Source organism: Telopea speciosissima, chromosome 7, assembly GCF_018873765.1.
Source record: "Telopea speciosissima isolate NSW1024214 ecotype Mountain lineage chromosome 7, Tspe_v1, whole genome shotgun sequence".
NCBI lineage: Eukaryota > Viridiplantae > Streptophyta > Magnoliopsida > Proteales > Proteaceae > Telopea > Telopea speciosissima.
The window spans coordinates 3,029,128-3,056,474 of NC_057922.1; the positions used below are offsets into that span (position 1 = coordinate 3,029,128).

At 37.4% G+C, this 27,347-nt stretch overlaps 2 protein-coding genes across 3 annotated transcripts; both read right to left on the bottom strand.

The window, feature by feature from the left end:
- Window positions 1-144: 144 nt before the first annotated feature.
- Window positions 145-6,629, bottom strand: LOC122666891 (cryptochrome-1-like). Of its 2 annotated transcripts, XM_043862988.1 has the most exons (6): window positions 6,057-6,628; window positions 4,688-4,906; window positions 2,991-3,697; window positions 1,496-2,295; window positions 1,419-1,424; window positions 145-450 (listed from the first exon to the last, which is right to left on the bottom strand). In XM_043862988.1, the coding sequence occupies exons 1-4, from the start codon at window positions 6,367-6,369 to the stop codon at window positions 1,504-1,506; spliced, it is 2,031 nt and encodes a 676-aa protein (XP_043718923.1). In that variant the 5' UTR covers window positions 6,370-6,628; the 3' UTR covers window positions 145-450; window positions 1,419-1,424; window positions 1,496-1,503. The 2 variants fall into 2 exon arrangements, with proteins under 2 accessions (XP_043718923.1, XP_043718924.1); XM_043862989.1 differs by lacking the exon at window positions 1,419-1,424 and having other exon boundaries at window positions 145-445; window positions 1,488-2,295; window positions 6,057-6,629.
- Window positions 6,630-17,465: 10,836 nt separating this feature from the next.
- LOC122667328 (transcription factor MYB53-like) lies at window positions 17,466-27,087 on the bottom strand. Its single transcript, XM_043863587.1, has 4 exons — window positions 26,926-27,087; window positions 26,673-26,802; window positions 26,035-26,565; window positions 17,466-18,111 (listed from the first exon to the last, which is right to left on the bottom strand). The coding sequence occupies exons 1-4, from the start codon at window positions 27,056-27,058 to the stop codon at window positions 17,466-17,468; spliced, it is 1,440 nt and encodes a 479-aa protein (XP_043719522.1). The 5' UTR covers window positions 27,059-27,087.
- Between the last annotated feature and the right edge of the window lie 260 nt (window positions 27,088-27,347).

Sequence of the window (27,347 nt, forward strand, 5' to 3'; positions counted from 1 at the left end):
TTACTAGTAATTATTTGAAGCTAACCACCATTAATGATCTAAATGGTTCAACCATGGTCCAGCAGTCTGTGAATGTTGACCATACTATTAATCATACATCAGACCGTGCAGTGAAAGAGAAGGAAAATAGAATTCACATCAACATGGATCAAATTATGACTTCTCAGTAAAAGGGGAAAAACACCCACTTGGGTTTATTATAGAATTCATCTATTTCATAATACTCTTCTCTCACCTTATGAAGATGGTAATTACTATCTACATATGGTATGAAAGGGAAATTAAGAACAACAGAAAGAGAGAGAGAGATTCTGCATTTCAGAAGCTTTGAATTGAGGCTGTAATCAGGCCAGTTGGAGAACAATATACATAGGGGCTGCTCCATCATCACGATTAGCCAACCACATTAATGGCACGGTATTGTATTGTCTCCCAGATTCTTGTCCTGTCATGTAGAGAACATTTAAAAATCCCTTAGCCAACACATCATACTTATTTCATAAGAGAATCTGAAAAATAATTTGGAAATATAGGTATATATAACATGTCATTTTGTTGATAATTGGTGAAGAAGTCCAACCTAAAAGCTTAAGCTGTTTAGTGGAGAGGCCTAATACAATAATTTTCTAATATAATAATTATCACCTCTAACTTGCAAGTACCTCTAAATTCCTCTAATAGGGGGAGTGGATCCCACCTTGGGCAGTGTTTTTGGGCAGGGGGAGGGGTGGTCATTTCTGCTTCCATGTGAGGAATTGGAGGAATTGGAGAGAGCAGTGAATTGGAGGGGATAACGATTCAGGTCCAATAGACATATGAAAGCATCCAAGTTCAAAGGTGAGAGTTTTCCAATGTGGAGATTATTCCTACAAATTATCTCATGCGGCTGCAAGTTGGCCCGGTGAGCCTGAGCCCGACAGAGTCTGGGCTGGGCCAAGTCTGAGATTTCTAAATCCAGGAATGGGCCGGCCCAGGCTTGGTCTGAGGCCTCTGGCTGAGCTCGGTCCGTCTTATCAAGGTATATATATATAAGATAATTATATCATATATAATAAGATTTTAGGGTCAGGATAGGTTGAATTGGGCTGAGTTGAGCCCGACATGGCTGGGCCTGGGCTGAAAGATCTCAGCCCGACTTGAGACTAGGTTGGGCATTTGCTAGAAACTCTTTCTGAAGATGTCCAATATCCATAAAGATAAACATTAAGAAGAATCAATCAAACGATTGGACAACTACAGTAAATAAGTTAAAATTGGAGAAAGAACGCTAACTGGGGCGTGTGGTGCATTGCCTTGCACCTAGACACAGAGGTGCATGAAATGACTGCTGCATCTTATGGAAAGGTGGAAAATCTCCGGGTTGCGGCAATCATTTCGTACACCCATGTTTATGTACAGGGGTTGTGTACCACACACCCCCAGGTAGCATTCTCTTCCCCGTTAAGTTAAAATCTAGGCTTCCCTGGGGTTTGAGAGATATTACTTACCTAGCTTATATAAAAGCTACGTCCAATTCATCAGTTGGTGCGACTGTGGATGTCTCTGCAAATAAGATGAACTGCTCCCTAGACTATTTTGTTCACCCACAAACTGGTCTGAGTAATTAGAAGCTGAGGGAGACCAAACTGGAACAATACCGCTGTCTCTCTCTATTCTACCGCTACTCGAAGATTCTGCTGTCGAGTCTTCTGCATTTTGCAACTCTAAATTGTTCAACCGTGGCAGAACATTATTGTTTCTAATGGTTGGCAAACCCCCTTGGTTTGGTGCTTCTCTTTGAAGTACTGGAGGACCCAGATTTATGTTTCTTGGTACTTCTGCTCTGCTATCTTCAGTTGAGCGTCTGAGATCCACAGAAGCTTCTTCAACAACCCTTTGCAGGGAAGAAGTAATGCTAGGAACCATCTGATCCTCGTATCGACGAACTGTAGTGGCTGGGTTATTCCTGATTGGTTGTTCATGTTCTACCTCCATTTGTATGTATTGAGGAAAGGCAAATGGTGGGGCTGATTCAGAAGAGTCACCGAGCCCTTCCTCTGTTCCATTCTCAGTTGCAGCTCTTGAAGCTGCTTCTTGTTGCCACATCTCTGAAAGAGCTTCCTGCAACCTGGCTTTTGCTGCATCAATTCCCACTATGGGAAGAGGGTAGTTTGATCCCAGTTCAACCCCAGCAGCTTGAAGTACAGATTCTGGTGCATCCCATGGATGGTGAATCCATTCGGTTGGTAGCCTAGCAAGTTCAGGAAGCCACCTTCGTACATATTCTCCATTTGGGTCGAATTTGTAACCTTCAATCTGTCATAATCAAGAATTAAAAATGATGGAATTAATTTCCTAAATTTGAAAATAGAACTGTATAGATCTAAAAATCCCCACTGTTAGTCAAAGTAGAAAAGGGCTAAAAGCAGAAAGTTTTACAGATGACAATAAGGTTCTATTCATCCAGATTTTGAACAGTAAACCATTCAAGTGGTGATCGATGACTGAAGAGTTGGGTTCAATCAATTACACATGGTTCTAAGAATTGGAATCGAATTGTCAATTTCAGCCGATTCGGCTGGATCCGATTTCTGATTAAATAAATTGGCTGGTTTTTTGGGTATTGGCCAATTCCAACCAAATCGGAATTAGGCGGAGGCCAAAACCGGCGTAAGCCGATCCTCTTGCTAATTCTGCTTCCTCAAACAATGTGTCTACAGCAAACAACAGGTTAAGTTCTCCGGGCAAGATGGCACCTAGGTCAACTACGGTTTTAGTTATTGATATCGGATAGGTCGTATCAGTATCGGCCGTGACTAAGGCAGAACGGCCGATATGATAAACAAAAATTAGTCCTAAACTATGCATGTTTTTCCTCACCATTTCTGCTAGATTAATTTTAAACCTACAACAAAGAGCAGATATTTTACTGTCTTCCCAAAACAAAGTATGGTTGTATAATAGTAGAAAACAAATATTTTATGGAGCTCACAAGTCACTGGTATCTGTACCTGTGGATTATCTATGCGGTCAAACTCACGACCATCAGGGAGGGTACCAGAGATATATTGCCAACCCAGAGCATCACTTTCCAAATCTGCATCTAATAGGGTATCCCAGAAATACTTCATTCCCCATCTCCATGGCAATTGCAGAACCTTCACAAAGAAACTAGAGACCACAACTCTTATCCTGTCATGTAACCAACCGGTAGCCCAGAGCTCTCTCATCCCAGCATCAACCAAAGGATACCCAGTTCGACCTTGCCTCCATGCTTTGAAATAACCCTCATTAACTACCCAGGGAAAGAACTTTAGGTGTGCAAGTAGAGGCCTTTCATGGCTATAAGGGTGGTTAAAGCTCATATATCTGGAGTACTCTCTAAGACCAATAGACTTGAGGAACAAGTTCACACTCTCTTCACCTGCTATGTTTCCCTCATTGGCCCATAGAACCTGCTTGATACGAACTAGATGGAAGACTTTGCGTACACTTATCTCCCCAAAATGCAAGTGGGGTGATAAGAAAGAGGTTGTTGCACTATCAGCCTTTTTACGGTTCACTGAGTACTGAATCAATGGTCCATTGATGAAGGCAGTTAGAGCCTTATCTGCACTACTCCAACCTGGTGACCATGCTCTTGCAAGAAGTGCATTGCTTCCCTTCTCAGATTCATCTTCAAATACCAATGTCTCAGATGGACACCTTGATGCATCACCTGAAATAGTAGAAACAACTATTTACATATGCAAAAGTGAATAAGAACACTATATTTATATATTCATTGTAGTAACCATTCTGCAACAAATGGTCTCAATAGGAAAAATCCTTGATGATATATGGAGTTTAAGGTTTTATTTGAACAAATAGAAGATCAAAAGGTAGATTAAGTGGATGGTAGTTCTAGCTACAGATAAAACTATTGAGACAAACAAATGCTAATTGTTATCATCAAGATCCATATACAAGTTTTACAAGGTAATTTAACCAGATTGGTCATGGATTGTGAATCTCAAAGGATCTTTGGAAGAGTAAACTTGAGTCTGGATAATCTTCACCCTGTGTTATATATTAAATTTTAATCAGGTGTCTAAGAAGACCATGCAATCAGTGAGTATCTATTATACAATTCCCCTTGAAATTTTATGTCTTTTATTTTTGGGTAACCAAAGTGGTGAGTTGAGAAGTTTTAATCTTCTTTATTTGATTGTCTCATATCTTATTCCCGAAGGTTTTTAAGTCAGAGATAAAAAGGAGTTTTTCAAAATACTTTTAAAGTAACTTGCTATTATGTCACTTCCAAGAGTCATTACTGTCTTACATTACGAGTCGATTTCACATTCCTGGGCAATAAAAACATTTGGTTGAGAATGCGAAATCAACCTAAAATGCATATCAAACACAGCGTTGGAGGATCGAAACAGTTTATAACCAAGAAATACTCTGAAATTCACAATGGAGTATTTTTGGTTTGGAATAATCCCACATAAGTGGATCTAGTATAGTTTTTTGCTACCAAAAAAACAAAAATGAAAAAAAGATCTATTATAATTTTTACTTCGTTCCCAGAATACAAATATTACTATAGTTTTCCAATACCACCTAGTGAATTCTTAAGAAGTACAAACATATTAATGAAAAAAAAGTGTGAAACGTAGCCCATAAAGATAATACTAAGGATGATAAAGACTTGACATAAGGTGTAGACCTGAAGTTATCCTCTTTGGTGGAAGCATTGGAGCCGCTGGATCATAAGGCATACTAAGGCACCTGTTCCAGAAGGCTGAGAAGGTTGTGAATGGGTGACCTTGTGCATCATTAATTTCCCATGGTTCATAGAGTAGATCCGCATTAAAGGAACGTACAACTATGCCTTGAGAAGTGAGAAGCTCCTTTGCCCTGTGGTCCCTTACAAGTGACAAGGGATCTACCAAACAGAAATAAATCATATTAAAATTCTCCTGTTTTTTTTTTTTTTCTCCTTTAATGACAATTGTTATTAGAAACAACAGAAAGGAAATGGGAAGAACTTGAAATTCAACTCTAGAAGACCAAATCCCATATTCCCAATTGGCAAAAGCTTTTGTGGATGGGCACATACCCATATGGAAGATATGGGTGGACACACCTACCTTTGCCATGTGGAAGGCTGATGTGGAGGGAATGATTTAGATTGGTCACATGTCAAATTTCAGAATCACGGTAGTCCATACACCCTCTTTATTGTACAAGAATGTGAATAGAGACCCCCACTTGTCCATAAATTTCAATGTCATCCAATGTGTCACTTGGTAGAATTATATGCCTATCTATAACTTCCCAATGGATCTGTCCATCCATAAAACCGGCTCGCTATCTAAATTCATTACTTGAAGCAGTCACTGAGCATTGGACCATGTTTCTTTTCACTCATGGAGAAAAAAATGGTGAAAATAGAACCTCTTAAGCCACAACATTTGATCCTTCGATTGGACTGGGAAAGGGTAGTTTCGATCATGTCCAATGGGGTGGGAGTTTACTGATGAAACTCTCTCTTCATTCTTTTGTAGGAGAAATTCTCCTTATACATTTCTTTGCTTTTGGCTACCGGTTAGTGGATACTCTTCGAGAATTGGAAATAATAGATAGCAAAAATAAGGTTCGAGTTTTCCTCACTAAAGTGAAACAAGAATCCTTTGCCCATGGCCATCGGTACTCTCAGATGACCAAAGGGAAAGGATAGTTTCGAATTGGGACAAGTCCCCTCATATGGTTAATGGTCACCGGCGGCTGAGAATTCTTATTCCCCTACTGGTAAGGAAAACTTTGCCCAAATATAAGTTGGGAGCTCATCAAATATCCATTTTTGAGTAAACAACTTAACACTAACTACTGTTCACATCGATTGGGGAAAAGGAAAGCTACAAATTAACTTCTGCAAATTATAATCTCTCTATCAAAAGCTTCAAATGAAAATCTAAAATAAATCATAAACCAATAAAACTTAAAGTTTTACATAACCAGATCATACCCAGAAGCCCAAGAGATTAAAAATAATAATAATAATAATAATAAAAGCAGGGTAGGAAGCAACTGACCATATAAGTGGTTGAAGAAGAGATTAGTGGCACCGGTAGATTTGACAACCTCAATAAGAGATGAAACGCTATCAGTAGACCTCTTGGTGACAAGAGAAGTACCTAAGCTCCTCAAGGAGGCATCAAGATGAGCCAAGCTCTGCTTCAACCACCATCTTGAGACCCTACCAGGGTAGTAAGGACCCTCTTCCTCCGGTGACCATATGAAGATTGCAATCACAGCTCCTGCCCTCACACCAGCAGCAAGTGCAGGGTTGTCTTCAACTCTCAAATCCCTCCTGAACCAAACTATGCTGCAACCACCTCTTGACATCTCTCCAACAACTCAACCCAAATCAAACCCCAAAACACACCACTATCCCTAAATTAAGGAGATACAGATACTATCTCTCCCCCCCTCTCTCCCCCAAAAGGGAAAATAAAGAACACCAATTACATCAATCATTCATATCACATACTTAAGAGGGGCTAAGAGGGGTATCCATGAAGATTGGAATTTCTCTTATTATGATCTTATCTTCTACTTTTTTTTATTGCTTTCTTTTCCTGTTTCTCGCACATTCTTTTTTTCCCAACTATAAAGTTGAGTACAAGACAATTCGTAAGAATAAAATTCCCTTCATACCCAGTATTTACTTCATCTTTTTAATCCCCTCCTCATAAGTGAGTATAAGCAAGCAAAAAGGTCCCTTTCTTCACTCTTGAAAGGGATGAAATGTAAGCGAGGAGTGATGTTCAAGTGAGCAAGGAGGGCCATCCAAAGTTTTCAGACAACTTTCAGCCACAACTTTCATTTTGGTTTTTTCTCTTTTCTTATCCTACTGGACAACTAGGACTCCAATTACACCCCAGAGAGAGAGAGAGATAGAGAGAGGGAGGGGGGGGGGGGGGGTTCACTCACATGAGATGTCATTTGTTATGTCGGTTTGATGTCACAGAAGAATGGGTTTTGCTAGTGTAAACCCACTGTGGCACCAAAATCTCCCACAGAACTAAAGGATTTGAGTTTCCTTTCATTGTAAAGAGAGAATCTCTTAAACTGAGCGTTGGATTGGATTAAGATGATAGTTTAATGATGAAATTGACCTTTCAAGAATCCAATCATAAGATCACATCATGGTGAATGAAGAGATTTTTTAGTGACGAAAAACTTTCTTTTATAATAAATACAAAAATGATTGAAAGAGGTAGCGTAGGATTGTGATCCTTTGATTCTAAAAAGAATATTGGATTGGAAGTTTGTGAAACTTCTTGCCATTGTGGGTTTGATAATATCATTTTCTTTCTTAAAAGAATTATAATAACAATTAGGTGCTATATGGGTGTCAATGTGATCCCTTATTTCAAGTAAAGACACTCTTGTGGGCAACCTTGAATTAATTAAGGCTGAAAATAGTAGCTGCATCACTAGATTATCTATGCCTTAAATATGTAGGCATAAATGGTAATTATGCTCTCTCTCTCTCTCTCTTAATCTTTCTATGACTTCAATAATCTCTTGGCAACTCTTGGACGATCTCTCTATAACTATGCTCTTGGTATGAACTATATATAGTGATGTTTTAGGTTTAAGTGTTTCCCAAATCCCAACTTAAAAAAAAAACAAAGAGGGGGAAAATGAGGGACTAGACCATGATAGAGAGGGGGAAAATTATGTGAAATTATTCCCCAACATAGAGTTTTAGGTTTAAGTGTTTCCCAAATCCCAACTAAAAAAAAAGAGAGGAGGAAAATGAAGTACTAATTGTTACTTCCCTCTCATGGTCCCTCTCATATCTCTCCTCTCTCTGCTCATTAAATATGTGGTTCCCCTTCGCTCTCCTCATTAAATATATTGTTTCGTTACCATCATTGATTTGGCATGTAGATGTAAGATGTCAACAAAAGTGAGCAGCATATAAAATTCTCTTCAAAAGAAAAAAAAAAAAAACAAAAAACAAGAAACGATGTCCTCAAAGTTTGAGAATGGTCATCCAAGTTAACCCATGAACGACCATCAATTGCTACCATTTTCATCATCAAATCATCCGTTTAGAGTTCACCAAAATCCAGAGGAAATAAAAAAATCGAATTCAAAACTAAACAATCTTACTAGTTATGCTTCACGACCAAATCTAGAATAAGGCTAAAATACTATTGGATAGATAGTGCATGGTCTGAATTAGTCACACATCAAATTTCAAATCCTTAGTTAGCTAACTCAGTCAAAAACCATTCTGTGTATTAGTATAGAACTCCATGTATGTCCATGCATGCTTATGGTACTCCAACTACTATCTTGCATTATTTCATAATCATGATTTTTCAAAAATTAACTATGGATATAAATATGTATTTGATATCCTATAAATTTGAAAAATAAAGTTTGGAGACTTGTTCATTATTAGGGTTTCCTTTATATATATATATATATATATATATATATATATATATATATATATCCATGCCTAGCCAAGGTCCTTTTCTTTCTTTTTGGTTTTTTTCACTGAAGTGTCCTTATTGCCAAGGTTGATTTTAGCAAGTTTCTAATTTGATCGTTCACACTTCACACATCAACTGTGTGAAAGGGAAACAATTGACTTTCATAATTGGATGCCAAGTTTTCCTGGAAAAAAAAAAAAGTGCAGAAGAGGTTTCTTATAAGGTCAGAGTCGAGAACTGCTACAACATGAGGGTGGAAATGTATTCATTCCATAAAAATTTCATATTTTGTATAAAGAGAGAATGTCAAAGTGAATTCCATGATTTAGCGATGCGGGAAGAAATCTCCACTTAGGCGGCATTATGGGATCTTTTTTCAAAAGAAAAACCGTTAAATTTGAGATACTTAGGTCCTAAAAAAGATTGGAACAACAATTGTCGGGATTAGAAGAAAGGATCTTATCTTTGACTTTTATAATAATGATTAAGACAGTTTGTCCTCTGTGCCATTGGTTGAAGTGAACCACGTAACAACAACTCTTCACTATTTACTCAGTATACTCTCTTTACAATTTACCTCCTTAAAAAAAAAAAAAAAAAAAAAAAGAAGAAAAGAAAAGAAAAGAAGAAGAAGAAAACAATAAAAAAATAAAATAAAATAAAAAAGAAGAAGAAGAAGAAGAAGAGAACCATTTTGAATTGATTTCTCCTTGGTCTCCTTCTCTCTTTTTCTCCCCAAGTAAAGAAAAAAGCCCTAGCCCATTCTACCCGAATCAAGGGAGTAAGGGTGTCAAAACCTAGGCTGAACCGTTAAGATCGATCGAAACTGATCAAAAAAACCAGAGATCGAACCAAATCGATCCTTATTAAATTGGTTTTGGACTGGGGTATGACGGGATCGGTTGAAAATTGGATCGCACCGAACCAACCGATAACAAATCTAAAATCGAACCGAATGAAACCGATAAGAAAATAATAAGTATAAAATTATGAATCATTGAATTGATTTCAATATTAGTGAGCAAATTTATGGTTGTAAGATAAATTGTTACAAATCAATGAGTATGAGGTTATGAAAATAGGAAAATTAATTTGTAACAATGCTTGTTCCATTGATTTCCTTTTTAAGCGTGGGGCTAATGAAATATTTTATGTAATTGAAAAGAGAAAGAGAAGAAAATAGGCACAAATCGAACCCAACTTGTTTAAAAAAATCCGGTAACAAATCAAATCTAAACCGATATCAATCCGTTATCATAAACTGAAATCGACACGAAACCAAACCACACCAAAATCGAAACCGAAAAGTTCTTATTGGATTGGTCTTGATTTCTCTAAAAGTCACATCAAAATCGAAACCAAACCGAACCAATCCATTGACACCCCTACAAGGGAGATAAACTCAACCATAAAAGCAACCAAAGTCCATCAATCAAATTTGTGCACTGCTCTAATGCTTTAGTTGATTCATTCGTAAAGAGAATATATATTGAGCGCAAAGAGAGGGAGCAGCTAGGGTCCTAACTGTATTCCCCCGTGGCCCATATAACTTGGTCTTGGGTCTACCCCTCACATGGGAGGATCGATTAAGGGACAATTTTCTATCAATAGCCCTCCAATTGGTGGTCCTTCAAGTTCTAAAATTAATTGAAACATTTCAAATCTTACGCAATTGAAACAAAATAAAATTTACAATTAAGATTGGAAGAAACACTCCCACGAAAGGGCTTTTTTCTTTACTTGGGGAGATAATTTTACTCAATTCATTAGACTTAAAATGTACTTGCATTTATTATTTACAAGTTTGATTTGACCCATTTCAACTTTAAATCGTTTTATAGTTAACTAAGAATTAATTAATAATAGTTGTTTTTTTTCTATACAAATTTAATAGTTAGTTAGTTAGTAAGTAGGGATGGATTGAATCCAGCAATCATGCCCTTAATCACAAGGAAAATGAAGTAATGGACTGCATTCTTTTCTACTCTATTCTTAAAAATCTTTTTATATAAAATTTAATAATTTTTTATGTAACAACTACAATTGGGAAATAGATTTTCTCCAGCCGTGACGGGAGCTGGAGGGTCCAGTTCCACTAAACGATAACAAAAACAGGGGTGGGCTGATATGGCTGGAGGAGAGCTAGATCCCTAAAATTGATGGTTTCTTGGTATATTAGTAGTAGTATATCTTGCGATACCTCAATAAAGATACGGACAAACATAAGTTAGATTTTTCTAACACTTTGATGGTGATTTTCCCTCTATTTTTTTGGGGAGGGGTATTTTTACAAATTTCTACAAGTAAAATGGCAGTAAGAGTTCCATGGATGTTTAGAAATATATGGTCATAAAGGATTTAATTAACATTACAATTATAATATGAGGTTACTTCAATGACCTATCTTAACACTACACATAAAATTAATCCTGAGCATCAGAAACTGCAATAGAATAGGGGGATAAAAGAAAAGGAAAATTTCTATCCAACAAATGATGAAATTTACTTAGGATCATAGAAGCTATGAAGTTAGCAATCTTGGTGAAGAAGAGAGAGGAAAATAATTTGAAATAACATCCATAATTCCTTATACATAAATGCAAAGATCTAAGCATCCACTAAAATCTCTCCATCATGATTTTCTTTTTTAGCATTCGATATTCCACTGTGTCTAATTGCAGGTAAAAAAAAAAAAGTGAAAGAAGGAAGACGTGTCCTTCTTTTGCGAATAAAAATGTAATAAAGAGAAAAATGAAAAAAAAAAAAAAAAATGGAAATCAATGGCTGATATCAACTTACATAATCCAACGGTTTGCAGTGGGCAGCGTGGAAACTGCACCACCCACACGACCGGGTAGCATTCCTTCAACAACCACTTGACCGTTTATTTTTTATTTTTTTTTTTTTTTTTAAATTTTCTGAACTATACGGCCTCTTAAATGTCACGTGTTGGTAAGTTGTCGGATTTCAGTACAGACATACATGATTATTCATGTCTCCCAAAGGAATAATTTAATGTGGGCGCCTGAATTGTATGATTGGATCCGGCACATGCAGATCGATCTTATTATCATAAATAAATTGGACAAATTAAATTTCCACCATTCCCTTGTGCAAGGCCTATATTTACTCAATTTTTCTTATTCCAAACTTGTTTTCTGATTTTTTTCATAAAAATAGATTTTCTTTCTCTTTCTCTTCGGAATCCTCATAATTCAAAATTCCTAAACTACCCCTCACAGTCAATCTCCTTCCACACCCTCTCCCCCTCCAATAGGTTCTTATTTAGTTTTATTCATACATGATTACATGGTCTCAGTAATTTAATTTAAGTGGAAATAATTTACTTAAGCAAATAAAGTTATGAAGAAAATTACAACCTCACGAAGATGGAATCCTAAAATGTCAAATATGGTACCTTTCAACCTTTTTTTACCTCAAAGAAACCCATAATAGATAAATTCACACAACTCAACAAAGGCACATGAATATAAGGTTTAGCATGGTTTAAGTTTGGTTTATAGGGTTACACTCCATTAGGTTTGGTTCAAACCAATGATTTTTAGTATAAAATCAAAACCGAATCGAATTGAATGAAATTGCACTCTTCAAAATCAAAACCGAGTTAGATTTTTTCAGTTTGATTCGGTTTCGTTTTACAATTGGTTTTTGTTCCAGTTCTAAGACACCCTTACTTGGAGAATGAGAAGTAGTAGATGTTGGTGGACAGTAGAGAAGGAGATGATGCATGGTGCATGGTTGTGCTTTCAACCATTGGATGGACATGATCGTGTACAGTACACGGCCCCTCATCCCCATCCAATGGTTGCAGGCACAGTCGTGCACAAAACCATTTGCAAAAACATATTCAAAAGTTATACCACAAAACCTCATTTGTTAACAAAGTCAACTTAACAAAATCTCTAAACAAAAACCAGCCATAGACATCAACCAATATAACCAAAATTAGAAAGAATCCAACGTGAATCATACAAATAAACCTCTTAGATGACATCAAAGATCACCATAGAAGCCAATTCAAATGCAAATGGAAAACAGTGCTTGTCAAGACGCATCTCCTACTAGTTTTTAAGAAGTACAACTGGAATCTGTGCATCTCCTGGCGCTGGAGAAGGTTGCATGGCGACCTACGCTATGGCGTCCCTCTTTGATTTCTTCTTCTTGTCTCTCTTTCCCTCTTCGATTTCTTCTTCCCGTCTTCGATTTCTTCTTTCCCTCTTCGATTTCTTCTTTCCCTCTTTGATTTCTTTCGATTTCTTCTTTCCCTCTTCGATTTCTTCTTCGATTTCTGAATTTTCTTCTTAAAACTTGAAAAACAATAGAGAAAAAATAAAGCATGGCTTGAGTATACACCTATTAAAACATTAAAAATAGAGAAAATAAAAAATAAAACATGGTCGACATGCTTGCCATGTCGATATATCGATGTGACACCCCTCCACCGACTTGGATCGCCGTGACGCCGTGACAATTATGTTGTATACTCTGTTTTCTATTTTTTTTTTTCAGCATAATAAACCTGCAATTAAACCCAGCCCTCTGATCTGTTTGCTGTGAAACTTTTGGAGCATAAAGCCCTACCTAGGGCCTCCACTCGACCTGCTTTTGGGGGCATTCTGATTGCTGGTTAGTGTGCTACTTGGATGAAGATCAGTCCGTGCCTATATGACTTGAAATGGAGGAGAGAGGTGGAGGTCAAGGGGATAAAATAAAGGCTAAATTATCAAGCGAAATAGGAGGTCAAGGGGAGAGTGGGGAAGATTCATAGGCCGGTGCCAATGCCAATGCTGATGCCGGAGGAGAGAGAGGTGGAGTGGTCTGAGTGGAGGGTGTAGGACCGGGGTTCAAACCCTAACTCCATTCGATTTAGCAATTTGGGGAAGAAGGAGAGGGGATATTCCCTCTCCGATTCCTTATTTTAATTAAGAAAAAAAAAAAAGTACATGTTGGGTTTTTAGATTTAAGGTTAAAATAGTAATTATACTCTTCTCAAGGGTAGTTTAGGGTTTTCAAAAATTTTAACTAGCTGACTTCATCAGTTGACTAACGGTAGGGTCTAATTTGAGTATAGGGTTCTAATGTAGGGGGTGATTTGAGTATTTTCAAATTTCAGGGGGTGATCCGAGTTTCGACCCATTTTCAGGGGGTGTTTCGTAAATTTCCCTAATATTTATGTACAATAGACGATGATTGATCTTAATGTGTTATTTTCAGTAGAGTAGAGGAACCACCAGAGCACGGAATGATGGCTGGAGTGGTGTTGGAGACATTGGCCTCCAAATACTCATTGTCATATGACATATCTAGTTCTTCCACAAGTCCCTAGAACAGTGGAGGATGGTGTCATGTTTGTAGAGAAATTCTGATTCTTCAATACCTTTGATTTCCAAGTGTGAATAGGAGAAGGTGAGACTTCTTAAGGCACAGAAAAACTGACTAATATGGTCAATGAATTTGAATAAACAGTGAAATTCCGAGTTACCTCCAGGTTTTGAACACCATTCTCCCTGTAACGGTCAGTTCTTAGATGTTGCCCGAAGAAAATCAGCCTAGTTGTTCCCTAGTCTTCTAATAACCAAAAGCCTCAAGGCTTGAAAGATATAAAAAATAAAAAGTTGAGAGCCATTGCATTCTTTAGTTCATGGTTCTTGAGTAATGGGAAACAGATCATAGAAATAACAGGATTTTCTAGTGATTCCCATCTCATATATAGATGCACCTGATTTAGTTTAAGAGAGTAATGTTTATAAGGACCACAGTTCTGCTAAGGTATTACCATCTCAAGAACTTGTGGTTATGCAACAACTTTTGAATAAAGTAGTAGTTGAGGGGGGGGGGGGGGTATCAGATTGGGTTCTTGATAATTCAATTCAAAAAGGAAAAACAGAAGAATCTTTTGAAGCCATGGTAGATGATACTACTTAGTAAGGAGATTGAACACAGAAACACAGGTGAAAGCATTTGAAGTATGCAATATGGGATCAGGTGAAAAATAGAGCACTGGTAAAGAGGTCTGCTGCAAAATGAATAAGTTCATGGACTCATGTGCCGACTCTATATATGGTGTGAAGAGAGTACCTTAAGAGAGGATTTCCATAATCTATGTAAAAGGTCAAGCTATGGATGTCTATGATTATTCATCGAATAAAGATTATCTAGAATCTCCCATCTCTACTAAGCCTTTTTTTATGCTGAATTTTAGAGTTGATTAAACTTTTTGGAGGCAACTATTATCACAACACAGAAATATGATAGGACTTGGGTTCACTATCATTGAACATCTGAAGGTGTTTAGTTGAGATAATTGTACTGTTCTGGTTTGGGTATTCCCTGAAGGAGGGGAGAGATGAAAAAAACAATAAAAGAGAAGAGGAATTGAAGATTCCCAGTACTGCTTGGACATAAACCCAACTGCATTCACACATTAGATAGAGAGAGAGTAGGCTCATACAAATAGACATACTGAAGAGATTTCGTTGTGGATAGGCAATAAAATTAGAAATCAAAATGCTTGTGGAAAGGCAATAAAATTTAAATCAATTCAATATCCAGAGACACAGAAAGAGAGGACAAAGGTGTACCAACTAGGAGCTTGATCCAATCCCTTTGCAAGCAGATTTTTATTGTGGGAGTCTCAAAGTTGATCCACTTGTGAAACTCGTCAAATTCAAACTGATTTGCTCAAACATGTTTTATATCCCTTCCACTCTTTACCTTAATCGTTTGCCCTGTTCCTTTAAATCAAAATGTGATTTTAGGGGGGGAGGAATGACAAAAACAATATCCAGATGTTAGTACATGCCTGATCAAGAAACGCAACCCATTTTGGTAAGAGAGAGAGTTGAGTAATGTGAAACTTACTTGTGTCGAGCATGACCAAGATTTTCAAAGGAGATGACCAGACCGTCGAGAATTTCTTGCTTGCTAATCCAAAGATTGGGAATATGTTGAACCATCCAATGGTCTTCACCACCCTCTCCTGCTTGACCTTCACAGTTGCATAACCTCTTGACCAAGTCCTCAGGCATATCCCCAAGTTCAAAATTGTGGAGAAATTTGAGGTGCTGAATGCCACTGGGTAGCTTCTTTAACTTTGGTCATTCAACAACTGTGAAATCATATAGGCGATGCAGCGTACCCCTCCTCTATCTCATCAAACTCCTCCAATTCATAAAGTTCGCGGATAGCTAAAAATCTGAGCTTGGGAAACCCTTCTTTGCTCCTGGCATCACTGATCCAACCCATCTTTCTTCCCTTGTAAGAACCAGCCAACCAGAGTCTGTCCAGATTAGGTAATTTTGCCAAAATGCTAAGTGGGTCTTCACTTAATTCATTGTACACTAACACAATTGTGTGGACACTTTTAAGGCCACCAATCCAATGTGGAAACCCTTTCAATTCCCCAAACAATTTTAACTTCTCTAGGTAGGTGTAGGCTGTGAGCCTGTGACATGGTTTCCAAATCCAAGATGTCATCAGAATACAATATTCTGTTCTCATTTTGATTGCAGCACATAGCTCAGTACAATATTCTGTTCTCATTTTTTTAATACTTAATTTTCTGAGCCCGATTAAGTATCCAAGTTGACTCAAAACGCACTCATTAGCATCGACCACCAACAATGTTTGCAAGTTACTTGGGTTATAAGCCATTCTTCTACTAGATCCTCCCATAATATGAACCACTATATCTCGTTCGTCTTCAGTTCCACTTGCACTACGAGGAGATGCCTTAATTGCTTGAATGTTGCTATGTATGGGGGAAGACTTACAACTTTGTATTCCGAACATCTAGTGTTTGTAAATTGATAATGGTAGCTGACGAATCTTTGTCCATGCCAAGCTCAAATACCGTAGGTAAATTAAATCACCTACTTCATTCGGTAAATGCTCAATGTTAGTACCTGATAAATCCAATACCTTCAAAGACTTCATATTCAACAAAAATAGGTGCAATGTGGGGGATTGAATCTCATCCTGGGAGAACACGAGGAAGGACCGAAGATGTTCCAACCATGTCCATCGATGGAATATTAGATGCTTCACTATCACGTAACCATGTGCAACGATACACCCTTCTAAACAATTTCTTGTCTTGGATCTTGAAAACTGCTCCAAACTCTTCCTTTTTAGATAGTTGAACAGCGCGCCATGTCCCGTACGAGATCGTGTACAGAACATGCAACCCACCTCATCTGCCATTCATGAGAAATACTAGATCGTATGTAGCAAACTCCTATTCAAGAGTTGCACAAAGTAGTCAGTTGCAACTTCCTCTAATGTCTTCTCACTGGAGCCCTCAATGAAACCTTCTGCCACCCACATGCGAATTAACCTTGATCTTTTGACTATAGAGTCCTCTAGGAATAATCCAAAATAATAAAAACAATATTTTAGAGAAGGGGGTAATTAATCATAGCTTGTTCATAGAACAGGAGTTAGTCTCTGAAGATCTTGATGGGAGTTCAATTCCCAATCAAGATTCTTGAGGACATCGTCCCATGCTATTGGATTAGTTCCCTTCCTCGACATGAGGCCACCAATAGCCACAATTGCAAGTGGTAGGCCATCACACTTTCTAACCAAGCTCTGCCCAATTTCTTGCTAGTATTGGGGGCAACTCCCCGGAGGACTATTAAATGCCTTTCTACAAAAGAGCTCCCAAGCAAACTCAAAAATTAATTTCTCAACATGATGGACATAATTTTTTTCTCCTAAAGGAGAGGCCACATCCATTATACGAGTTGTGATTACAGCTCTACCAACACCATTATGAGGTAGTGATTTTTTAATTCCTTCCCAAGCATTGTCATCCCAAATAGCATCAAGGACAAGAACGTACCTATTACCTTGCAAGTAATTGCAAATCATCTCTTCGAAGTGTAAAATTGACCGTTGTTCCATGCCACTTGGAGGTGTCTCGTTTCTACTTTTGAAGTTCTTCTAGAATGCGTTTTAAAACCCTTCTCAATTCAAACATTTGAGACACGGGTACCCATGCAGTATATTCAAATTGTTCCTTGATTCTAGTGAAGACCTTCTTTCCGAAAGTGGTTTTCCCTGACCCCGCCATGCCGACAAGTGAAACAATTGAGCATTGATGGGGTTCTTCCTCTTTTTGCAACTATTTTTGGAGTCGTGCCTAATAATTTTGTCAATGCCTATGATGTCAACTTCTTCATAAAAAGGAGAAGACATGCCAAGATGGCTACTTGTTTCGTCAATGTAACCAATGCTAGACCCTTCTTGAAGTTTATATCGCAACCTTCTGTTGGATATGTCTTCTACATCCTTCTTGATATTTTCAATTTGAGAGTGAAATTGAAGGCAAAGTACTCTCTGCTTGCAGTATGAAGGTATGCAATAGATCCAACACTTAATATCAAGACAACCCATAGGTCTTCTTGAACTAAGGATCTCCATTTGAAGAAGGAACTCCTCGATAACATCCTCAACTTTGTATGCTTCATCTCTCACCTGTAACACCCACTCATTGGCGATGGCATCTCCTCTTAAACTTCTGTTCTCTGCATCCCTTAAGAAGGCTTTGATGCTGAAAGCTCGTTCTTGATGAACCTGATGTTGTCGCCAGTGCCAAGTTGAAGTTGCACTTCTGCCACGACATTTGTGTATGCAATTTCTACCAATTTCTTAGCAACAAAACTCAACACAGCCTCAGCCATTTGGAAACTCTTGTGGATTGAGTTTTTTGAATGAATGGAGATCTAAAACCTTATTAAAATCACAATGATTTTCTTTATTGTATGTTCTTATTTACGTCATTTTTCTGCACTTAGTGATGTCTTAATGGTGGGAAAGAAATGAATAATCCTTAATGGTGGACAAAGAAATGAATGATGTGAACAATTTCAAGTATGTTAGGACGTCCACCATATGGGCGCATCGGCCAAGCCAATACACCAATTGTGTTGGACTTTGTAGTCCTAATGTAACCCTCTATTCTATTATAACTAGGTATTCTAGGACTTTGTAGTCCCGGGTTTTATCATTGATGGCCAAAAGCTGGTATTAAGTGTAAACATAGGGTTTGGATTTTGGAAACATTAGCAATGGTGTTTGACAATGAAGTGTGAAGACACAAAATTATCGACTGTAGACTAAAATGATAAGTAAATTTCATCTTACCACTCAAAATGCAACTAGAAAGAGTAGTGAACATATCATGTCTCTTCCTGAAGTAAACAGAAATTATATACACCATTTCACAAAAACCTCACAAAGCCCAACAATACAAACTACCGAACTACAAAATGAACGGAAGTGAGCAAATCGATTCTGGAAGAAAGCAAACTAACCCACTTCGCAGAGCTCTAAAAAAATATCAACAGAAAGAAAAATTCAAATAAATGATCATACCTTGTAATAGGGAACAATGTGATCAATGTGATCAGAATTGTGACAGAGACAACCAGGGCATCCGACTAGCTTTCGATAGACGATATTGCGAGCGCATCGCTCCTCCAATCAATAGGTCCTCGGCCTTTGAGCTTCTCCGCTTCCTCTCAGCACTGCAGCCTGACACTGTAAGAGAAGCTTCTTAAATTGGAATTAGGGTTGCTATTGTCATCAGGTAAGATTCGGAGACCTGCAAACCCATGTCTTCGCCCAAGAAATCAGTGTCGAGAAGGGACGCTGTAGGGGATCTAGAAACCCTAGAAAACCGAGACCCACCAAGTGGCCTTGGCTCAAATCCAAACGAATCGACCTTCCGGTCCATGCGGGGAGATGAGGTTCTTCTCTTTCTCCCTTCCTTGCTGGGCCTCATTTCTAATTTCAGTCCGCAGTTCTCAGTTCCCACTTCTCACACTGCAAAAATAATGGGCGATAGGCTTAGCCTTTCCTTTTTATTTTAGCAACAAAAAATAATTCAGACAGGTAGGGGAGGGGAGGGGTGGCAGCGGGTGGTGGGTCAGGTTGCAGAGGAGTTGGGCGCCGGGGAAGAGGAGAGGCAAGTTGGAGCGGGAGACAAGGGTTTTAAAAATATGGAATCGGGGATGAAATCGGTCATTGGGGATTCCGATCCATATCGAATCGGAACGGCCCTAAATTGGTGCTCAAAAACTTTAAAATCGGTTGTCAGATAAAAAACTGGGAATTTCTAGGGTTTTTGGGTGTGAATTGATCGTGTCGGATTGATGGGAAATTGGGATCAATCACAACCAATTCCAATTAGAATCGGCTGATTTATAGATAAGATTCTCGATTTTTAAATTCTAGCGGGAGAGAAGGAGAGAAGGAGGAAGAAGTAGTGGGTCTCACATTTGCCATGCCTCCTTTAACTAGCATATAAGGACAGTAATTGGGATTTGGTTCCTTGGGGCCTACGGTTGAGCGGCGATCATGTTATGTTCAATTCACAGGACGTCACGTCATATGGATTTGACTCAAATCCAAAATAATTGTCATCCTCGTTCAAGGACATGATTTGAATATTGAACATCGAACACGTTCATCGATCTAATACTGATTCCTCAAACCATGGCGATAACAACAAAAAAAATTATCCCACCAAAAAAGCATTTCCATGAACTGCAATTATTGAATGGGCTTAAAAAGAAAGATGCCTAAAGCTCAAAACCCTAAAAATTAATTCAAGGTATCAGATGCAAATCTATTATTTATTAATGTCACCTAACCTCCACTACTCTCTCAAATGGAAATGGGATAAGAAGGAAGAAGTTTATTCACGTAGGGGTTGGCTAGGGATTCAAGTATTGGGTGGGGTTTACCAAATCATGGATTTAGGGCTCAAACTCGGAACCGGATGGACTCTTCCTAAGTTATTTCGGCTTAGTTTTAGTAGAATCAGTCTAAACTTGGTTGAGCAGACCATATCCAGGGGGTGATCTGAGTTTCATTTGAAAATCAGGGGTGACGTGTAATTTACCCCTCTTTTTTTTTGTTGTCTATCCTAATCTAAGCTACAAAGGAAAGGCAAAGACAAGCCATTAGAAACCTACAAGGCTACAACTACCAAAGGGGTAGGGAGGAGATGGGTTGCCTCTTTTTGTCACAATATGTAAATCAAGAGAGTCGATCCCTTGACCTCCTGGGGGCATGCACTCCAATCGACAAACCACCAACCAACCAACCAAGCAGTTGTTTGCAACAAACTTTTGCTTGGACGTCACGGAAATGAGACCAAGAGAGGGGGAAAATCGAGTTATGCTAGAAGTCTGAAGCCTAAAGGAGTTAAGGACCCTCTCTTTTCTGGTATGATTATGTAATGACTAATAGAACGTTGTCTGGTCAAGTGGCATTGCACCAACACAGAAGCCAATGAGAGCGCATGCAAGGGCATCTGTATATATGAGAATATTATTTCATCAACGAAGGGCAATAATTTCACTTGCTCTTGTGTGTGAGCATGGGAACCATACGACCAAACAGTGTTCTTTTTCCCTTATTTAATTTTTGGGAAGGGGTTTGTTGCCAAATTGCATGGTCCCAATGCTAGTGTGGGGCCAAAGAAATCGTGCGCACGGGTATCAAAGAAAGGGGTGGGGTGTTTCATTTCCTTGTTCTATGTGAGAGGGCATTGGAGGATGCTATCAATCATTCAATCACCATTCTTATTCCCTTAATTTTATTTTGAGCAAAGGTTCTCCACACTATTTTTCCTATTTATTTTACAAAAAAAGTATCTCTGAGCCTAAGGTGTTTTCTTTGCCTTCTCACATATGAATCTTTTATTTCTCTTCTAAAAAAATAAATAAATAATTAGTTTGTGAAAATTGTAGGGCATGTTGTAGGTTCTGAGAATCCTTCCCCTTATTTTAATTCTCTTTAGCATCTTCTTGTGATTTAAATCACTTGTAGAACCCACAAGTATAGCAAGTTCAAAGATCTATTATCTTGCTAACATTATGGGAGGGTGTTTCTTGCCTAGAATCGTGGGGTATGTAAGCAGACGAGAGACAATGAGCACCCCAATAGGGGGTAGAGAGGTCATTTCAAGAGAGAGAAAGGGGGGGGGGGGAGGGTTTGCTAGCATAGGCTATGCTCCGGACAAAAAATATTCTCCTTAATTTTATTTAGGACAAGAGATCTCTGCTTGGTCGCATGGTCTCTACATTACTGTCTAAGCCAATGGGAGAGAGTTTCACTTTTATTTAATGAACTCTAAGTGAAAATCCCAAAAGGTCCCCAACCACTAAACTTAACCTCTCCCACCTCCCTTTTTCAACATGATGAGGTGTGCAAAATATGATATTGAACCATCGGGGTACATAAAAGATGGGTGTCACCATATAGAATGCCACCTATTTGGCTAGATTTCTTTTATGAATTAGCTAGACACTTTCATGACAAAGTGCCAAGTTGGCATAAATATACCATTTTTTTTTTAAATCAATCATATAGAGCCATATGAATGAGTTCGATTTTAAGATTCATTAATAAACCGGCTTAACTAGTAATATAATTGCCACATCATCCTTCTATTCAACCATTACAAATCGTGGTTGTATTCAGAGACCAAACGCAATGCCCGGCTGAGGACACGGTGCGCATGGCGCGGGACTTCCTAAAATCAAATTCCTTCTCATAAGGCAAAACATACGCTAGCTAGTTCTTATTGATGCTTTGAAGGCAAGGTGTTTGATCTTATGTCTACGTCATACTATTTTTTACAAATAAATGATATTATAACCCTATGTGACTCAGGAGCTGAAGTTTATGTTGCTCATCCAATAAACTAGAAGAAAAAAGCACCTCCCTCTTATCTAAACTTCTATTTGTTTGCTTGTTGGACTTAGACAAGCATCACAGAACACACATCATATACTGTAAGGGGCAAAAATGATATTACACATCATATTATCATATTACTTAATTCTATTTAATCAAATTACATAATTGTCTTTTGTCTAATTTAATCCACCTCTCCACGTCATATCGATAAAATTTTGTAGGGCATGAAACATGCCTTGAGATGAACACAATTCAAAAAAAAATTCCTAATTCTTCAATTCAAAAAAAAAAAGAGGAAACCCTTGTAGATTTACGGGTAAAGTTGTCCTTCACCTATAGACTATAGTGAAGGATTAAAATACATATCTACTGTCTTAATTACTTGCTTCTATATGTTAGAAGCCCAAAATGCTCTTTAGTCTGGTCATCGATTCTTCATAGTGGGTGAAAGAAAACACAGTCAAACATAAAAGCGTGCAAAATTATCACTAGTCCTCGTGAAATAAAAAATCTCATCCATATTGATGTTCTTACATGTGCTTTCATTGACCTTGTACTGGTATAGAAACCACGCGACCAAGCAACGATCTCTTGCCCTTAATTATTTCTTATAATTATACACATCATGTTTCAAATAATAGACATTTATTTTAATTGGGGAACAACAAATATCCCTCCAACAAGAATCACTCAATAGGTTCATATTATAACTAATCAAAATTTAAACTAGCCTTTAACCAAAAAAAATAAAATTAAAACTAGCCAATTCGAGGAGAACATCCTTGTCATGGTGTGCGGCCACTTGGAGCTATTATTCCCACCAACTACATAGATTTAAATTATGATCACCTGATTGAGAAACTCTATCATTCACCACATGATCTCATACAAGTATAAATAGTTATTGTTTTTATGATTAACAAAGATGTCATGACATAGGAAACTTTATGTAGTATCCAACAAATGAAACAGGATTAGGTAGTGAAGTTTTCTTTACATCTTCCCTCTCTTTTATATTCTTCTCTATCCAAGTACAGAAGATACTATATCTATTACCTAATTATATCATATTTTCAACATTTATTTGACAAGCATGATTACTTCATTTTAATCAATTTCGCACTGTAAAATATATCTGAGAAACCATTATTTTTTAGATTAGAAATAAGTTTTCCCAATTCGTTAAGATTACCTAGACATTTTAAGACATAGGCATCTAGCCATATGTTGGGATCTCCTTTTTATCTTTACCTCTACCATGGCTTTTTGATGTATCATCATTTATAGTTGTTTCTTCCCTCTTCTCCTATTTTTGATATATCATCATTTTATGGTTGTTTTTTTCTCTCTCTGGCTTTTGATGTATCATCTTTGATTTCTTGTTTTGATATTTTTTTCAAAGTCCCCCTTTGGGCTCGCCTTTTTGTGGGTTTTGATGTTGTATTTTGCTATTTTGCTTTAATATTTTTCCATTTATTAAAAAAAAATCAATCAATTTATCAAAACGGAAAAGAAATTAACCTATTGTTGGGTCATGATTTCAGAAATCATATCGAATTTGTCGTCCCCGATTTTGATTAATACTTATTTCTACAACCAATTTTGGAATTTATCATAAATTTTTTTTTATCTTCAATCTTAGTGAATACTTTCCTCTTTTAATTAGTAAAATAACATAAATTAATCAAACTTATTTCTTGTAACAAGATTTATAAGTCTGTTGAATCCAAAACTAAAAAAAAAATCATATATTTATGAAAATCTTTAATTATTCTATCTGATTTCAATTTTTAGTATTCCAATTGATTCTAATTCCGATCCTTCTCAAATGAGAATCGATGGAGGCTGATCCCATATCTAATTCCGAGTTTTTAAACCTTATGTCGGGTCATTGACACGTGATTGGGTTTAGTTTGGAACAAAGACTACTTAGGTTAATTACTGAAGTTAATGGGTTTTCTAATTGGAAGAAAGAGTGTGTTACAGTCAATTACTTGTTAGAAAAGTATTACTGAAGTCCACCTAATAAGGAGGAAATGGAGGCCAAGGTTCATTTTATTGTATTGTGGGAGGCAATAAAAAAACTCAATTCTAGTTAACCTTGTTTATCTAGAATGATAGTGTTGGTGTTAGGGATTCTAAACCTTATTTTATTTCGATTAATGAAGACTAATTATGGAAGCTGAGGAAGCTAGAACGTGGCCTCTTTATTTTCTTAACTAATCATTATGACTCGTCACACGTCACATGTTTGACATTTTTACATTAGCCGCCATAAGGCAGAGAGAGAGAGAGAGTGCCTTTTTGACAGAACTGCTTCGTCAACTCTCCTAACTGCTACTTTTGCTCCAAAGGCAGAAGAATGAACCCATGAAATGTACTATTGAACCAAGTCAGCCGGGCTTGGTTCTAAGGGTGTCAAAGTTCAGCCCAAATCGATCGGACCAACTGATTTATCGATAAATAGACCTATGGATGTGCGTCAGTTTTCATGTCAAGTTTTAACCATATGAGAGTTTAATTTTCACGTGATAAAATAAAGCTTTAAAAATCTATGATCATGGGAAAATGCACAATTGTTATCTAAAAACCATATGTATGCATAAAATACATGGAGATGCATACCAATACTAAAGAAGATATTTAATTGACTTTGAAAAAATAACATCGGCTCACACAGGTAAAAGAATAATGGGTGTGTAACATTAAGGAAGTAGGATTAGAAGGAGGTCTAGGACGGACTTGGAGATGTATCATTAGCTTCGGGGACTTGGTGTATCCAACCATCGATTTCCTGCAGTCACAAACGACAGTAGCAATGTATGGAATGCCTGGATTTCGTTATACATGTAGGTTTAGCCTCAACTTGAGTTGATAGTTGTTGGAAGTTTAATGTCTTGTATTTCGTCGTACCTTGTATAAGTGGGATGCCGTTAGGGCCATATGGGTTTTTTAGTAATTTTTTCATGTATAGAATTCTGTTATAAATTTGTAGCAAGAGAACTCTTTTTTTATAATTGATCTGAGAGAGGATGGTGAAATAGATCTCATATATCACCATGAACATGTATGAGTATTTGTTTGCGATATCCATTTTTTTCTGCATGGTTATAGGTTTACAGTTCTTCTCTCTCTCTCATTGTTTTTGAGGCTCCAAATCATTTATGTGTTTCTACTTGCCACGAGTTCAAAAGAAATTTATTTTATAAATAAAACAAGATAATGTATTAATGGAACCCAAGTCTTCAGTCCTTTAGTGGTGCAGGTTGGAAAAGCTGATTCCAAGAGTTTTGAATCTTACCTTACCCACCAAGAAAGTACAAATAAAATAGAAAAACACTCATTGTAAAGCAAGCTTAAAAGTGCTAATTCCACCCGTCTCTCTCTCTCTCTCTCTCTTTCTCTCTCTCTTCCCTCCATCAGGGCTAAATGCAGGTCCATGGAACAGAAGGTAAACACAACATATATAATAGAGCAAGAATTGATCAAAACCCAATACTAAATACTTGATATTGATGAGTGCAATTGCATGTATGAGTGTGATTATTTACATGTGAAAGTGTGTGGATGTGTGGGTAGTAACTATAAATGAACAACATATCATAACAACCATATATATTAAGCAATCTCATGGAATAAAGACTCTTCAAGAAGTAGTTCAGGCCAGAATGGAGAAGGAGCTCCTCCATAGCTAGAAGTACTACATGAATCCCCTGGATTACTGATCGACGTCTCGGTTACAGATAAGGGGAGAGCTTGAGGAGGAGGAGGAGGAGGAGATGGAGAAGATGATGATGATGGATTAATCCATGGAGATTGAGACATGCCCATATCAGTAGTACTGTTCAGAGATATTTGAAAATTGCAAGGTAGCTTTAGCAAGTCTGGTTGAGAATGAGAGTATGGGATTGAATCTTGGACAAGTCCAAGAGAAGATGGGTTGTTATGGGTTGAACCCAAAATTGGGTTTTCTCTGATTGAAGAAATTGAATTCAAGAAATTGAAAGCTTCCATTTCTTTAATGTTGTTGTTTAGGTTGTTAATTGAATTGGTGGTGGTACTAGTCATGGAAGAAGCATTTTGAAGGAGTAACTGTAAATATTGAATCTTAGCCAATTGAGTTGCTTCTGCTTGTAATCTCACAGCTTGTTCTTCCCAAGGATGATGTTGGATAATTTCTTGAAGATTAGCAAGAGCTATCAGATGAGGTAAGCTCGAAAAGAGATCTGTTCGAGGCCGGTGAGTCATCGGATCAAAACCCATCTGAATCAGCTTCTTCTTGAGGTGGGTATTCCAGAAATTCTTGATTTCATTATCAGTCCGGCCAGGGAGGTGAGTTGCAATCGCTGACCATCTTGAAGAAAAAAAATAAAATAAAATGGATAATTAGTTCATAAACAATCAGATATTAAATGCAGATTCTGGAATTCAAAGAAATCAAAGACTCTAAAGATTAATTACTTGTTGCCAAGAATGGAATGGAGATTAAGAATTGTCTGCTCTTCATCTTGGGAAAATTTCCCCCTTTTAATATCAGGCCTCAAGTAATTAGTCCATCTTAATCTACAGCTCTTCCCACATCTGTTCAAACCTGCAAAAAACAAAGAAACTTGAGAATATTTCTTCATAATTATTTTAAATACTAAGAGGTGAGAAGAAGGAGAATTAAGTGAATTGAGTGGTTTTGATTAATTCTAATAATAATAATAATTACCTGCAAGTTTGGGGAGAGCTCTCCAGCTTCCATGACCATGTCTTTGAATGTAATCAACAAGCTTCTGGTCTTCCTCAGGAGTCCAGGGACCTTTCTTCAGGCCATTCTCATCAGAACTAGGAGACCTACCCATTCTTTGTCTTTTTAATTTGATTATTTGGGTTTGCCTCCCTCCGATACTACCAGAACCATGGGATTACCTTACTATATATACTTGATTTTCCTTCTTATTTTTATTCATCCATTGAAAGTGATTGATGTGTCCTCCCTATTTTGATACATTACTGTCATTACCATTTTTTCATTTTCATTGAAATGACAAATCTGTCCCTCATGTAATTATGGGCGTTTCCTGTCGGCATATGCCACACTCCTAAACAGGAAACACACTCTTCCTTTTAATATTTCAGACCAAGCTAAAG

Bases quoted from the DNA above. Each gene is read 5' to 3' on its own strand.
- LOC122666891 (XM_043862989.1), bottom strand. From the start codon at position 6,369: ATGTCAAGAGGTGGTTGCAGCATAGTTTGGTTCAGGAGGGATTTGAGA. The intron at 3,698-4,687 runs GTCTACACCTTA...CTACTATTTCAG, and splicing joins ACCAAAGAGGATAACTTCAG to GTGATGCATCAAGGTGTCCA. The intron at 2,296-2,990 runs GTACAGATACCA...TGATTATGACAG, and splicing joins ACCGCATAGATAATCCACAG to ATTGAAGGTTACAAATTCGA.
- LOC122667328 (XM_043863587.1), bottom strand. From the start codon at position 27,058: ATGGGTAGGTCTCCTAGTTCTGATGAGAATGGCCTGAAGAAAGGTCCC. The intron at 26,803-26,925 runs GTAATTATTATT...TGTTTTTTGCAG, and splicing joins AGCTCTCCCCAAACTTGCAG to GTTTGAACAGATGTGGGAAG. The intron at 26,566-26,672 runs GTAATTAATCTT...TTTTTCTTCAAG, and splicing joins CATTCCATTCTTGGCAACAA to ATGGTCAGCGATTGCAACTC.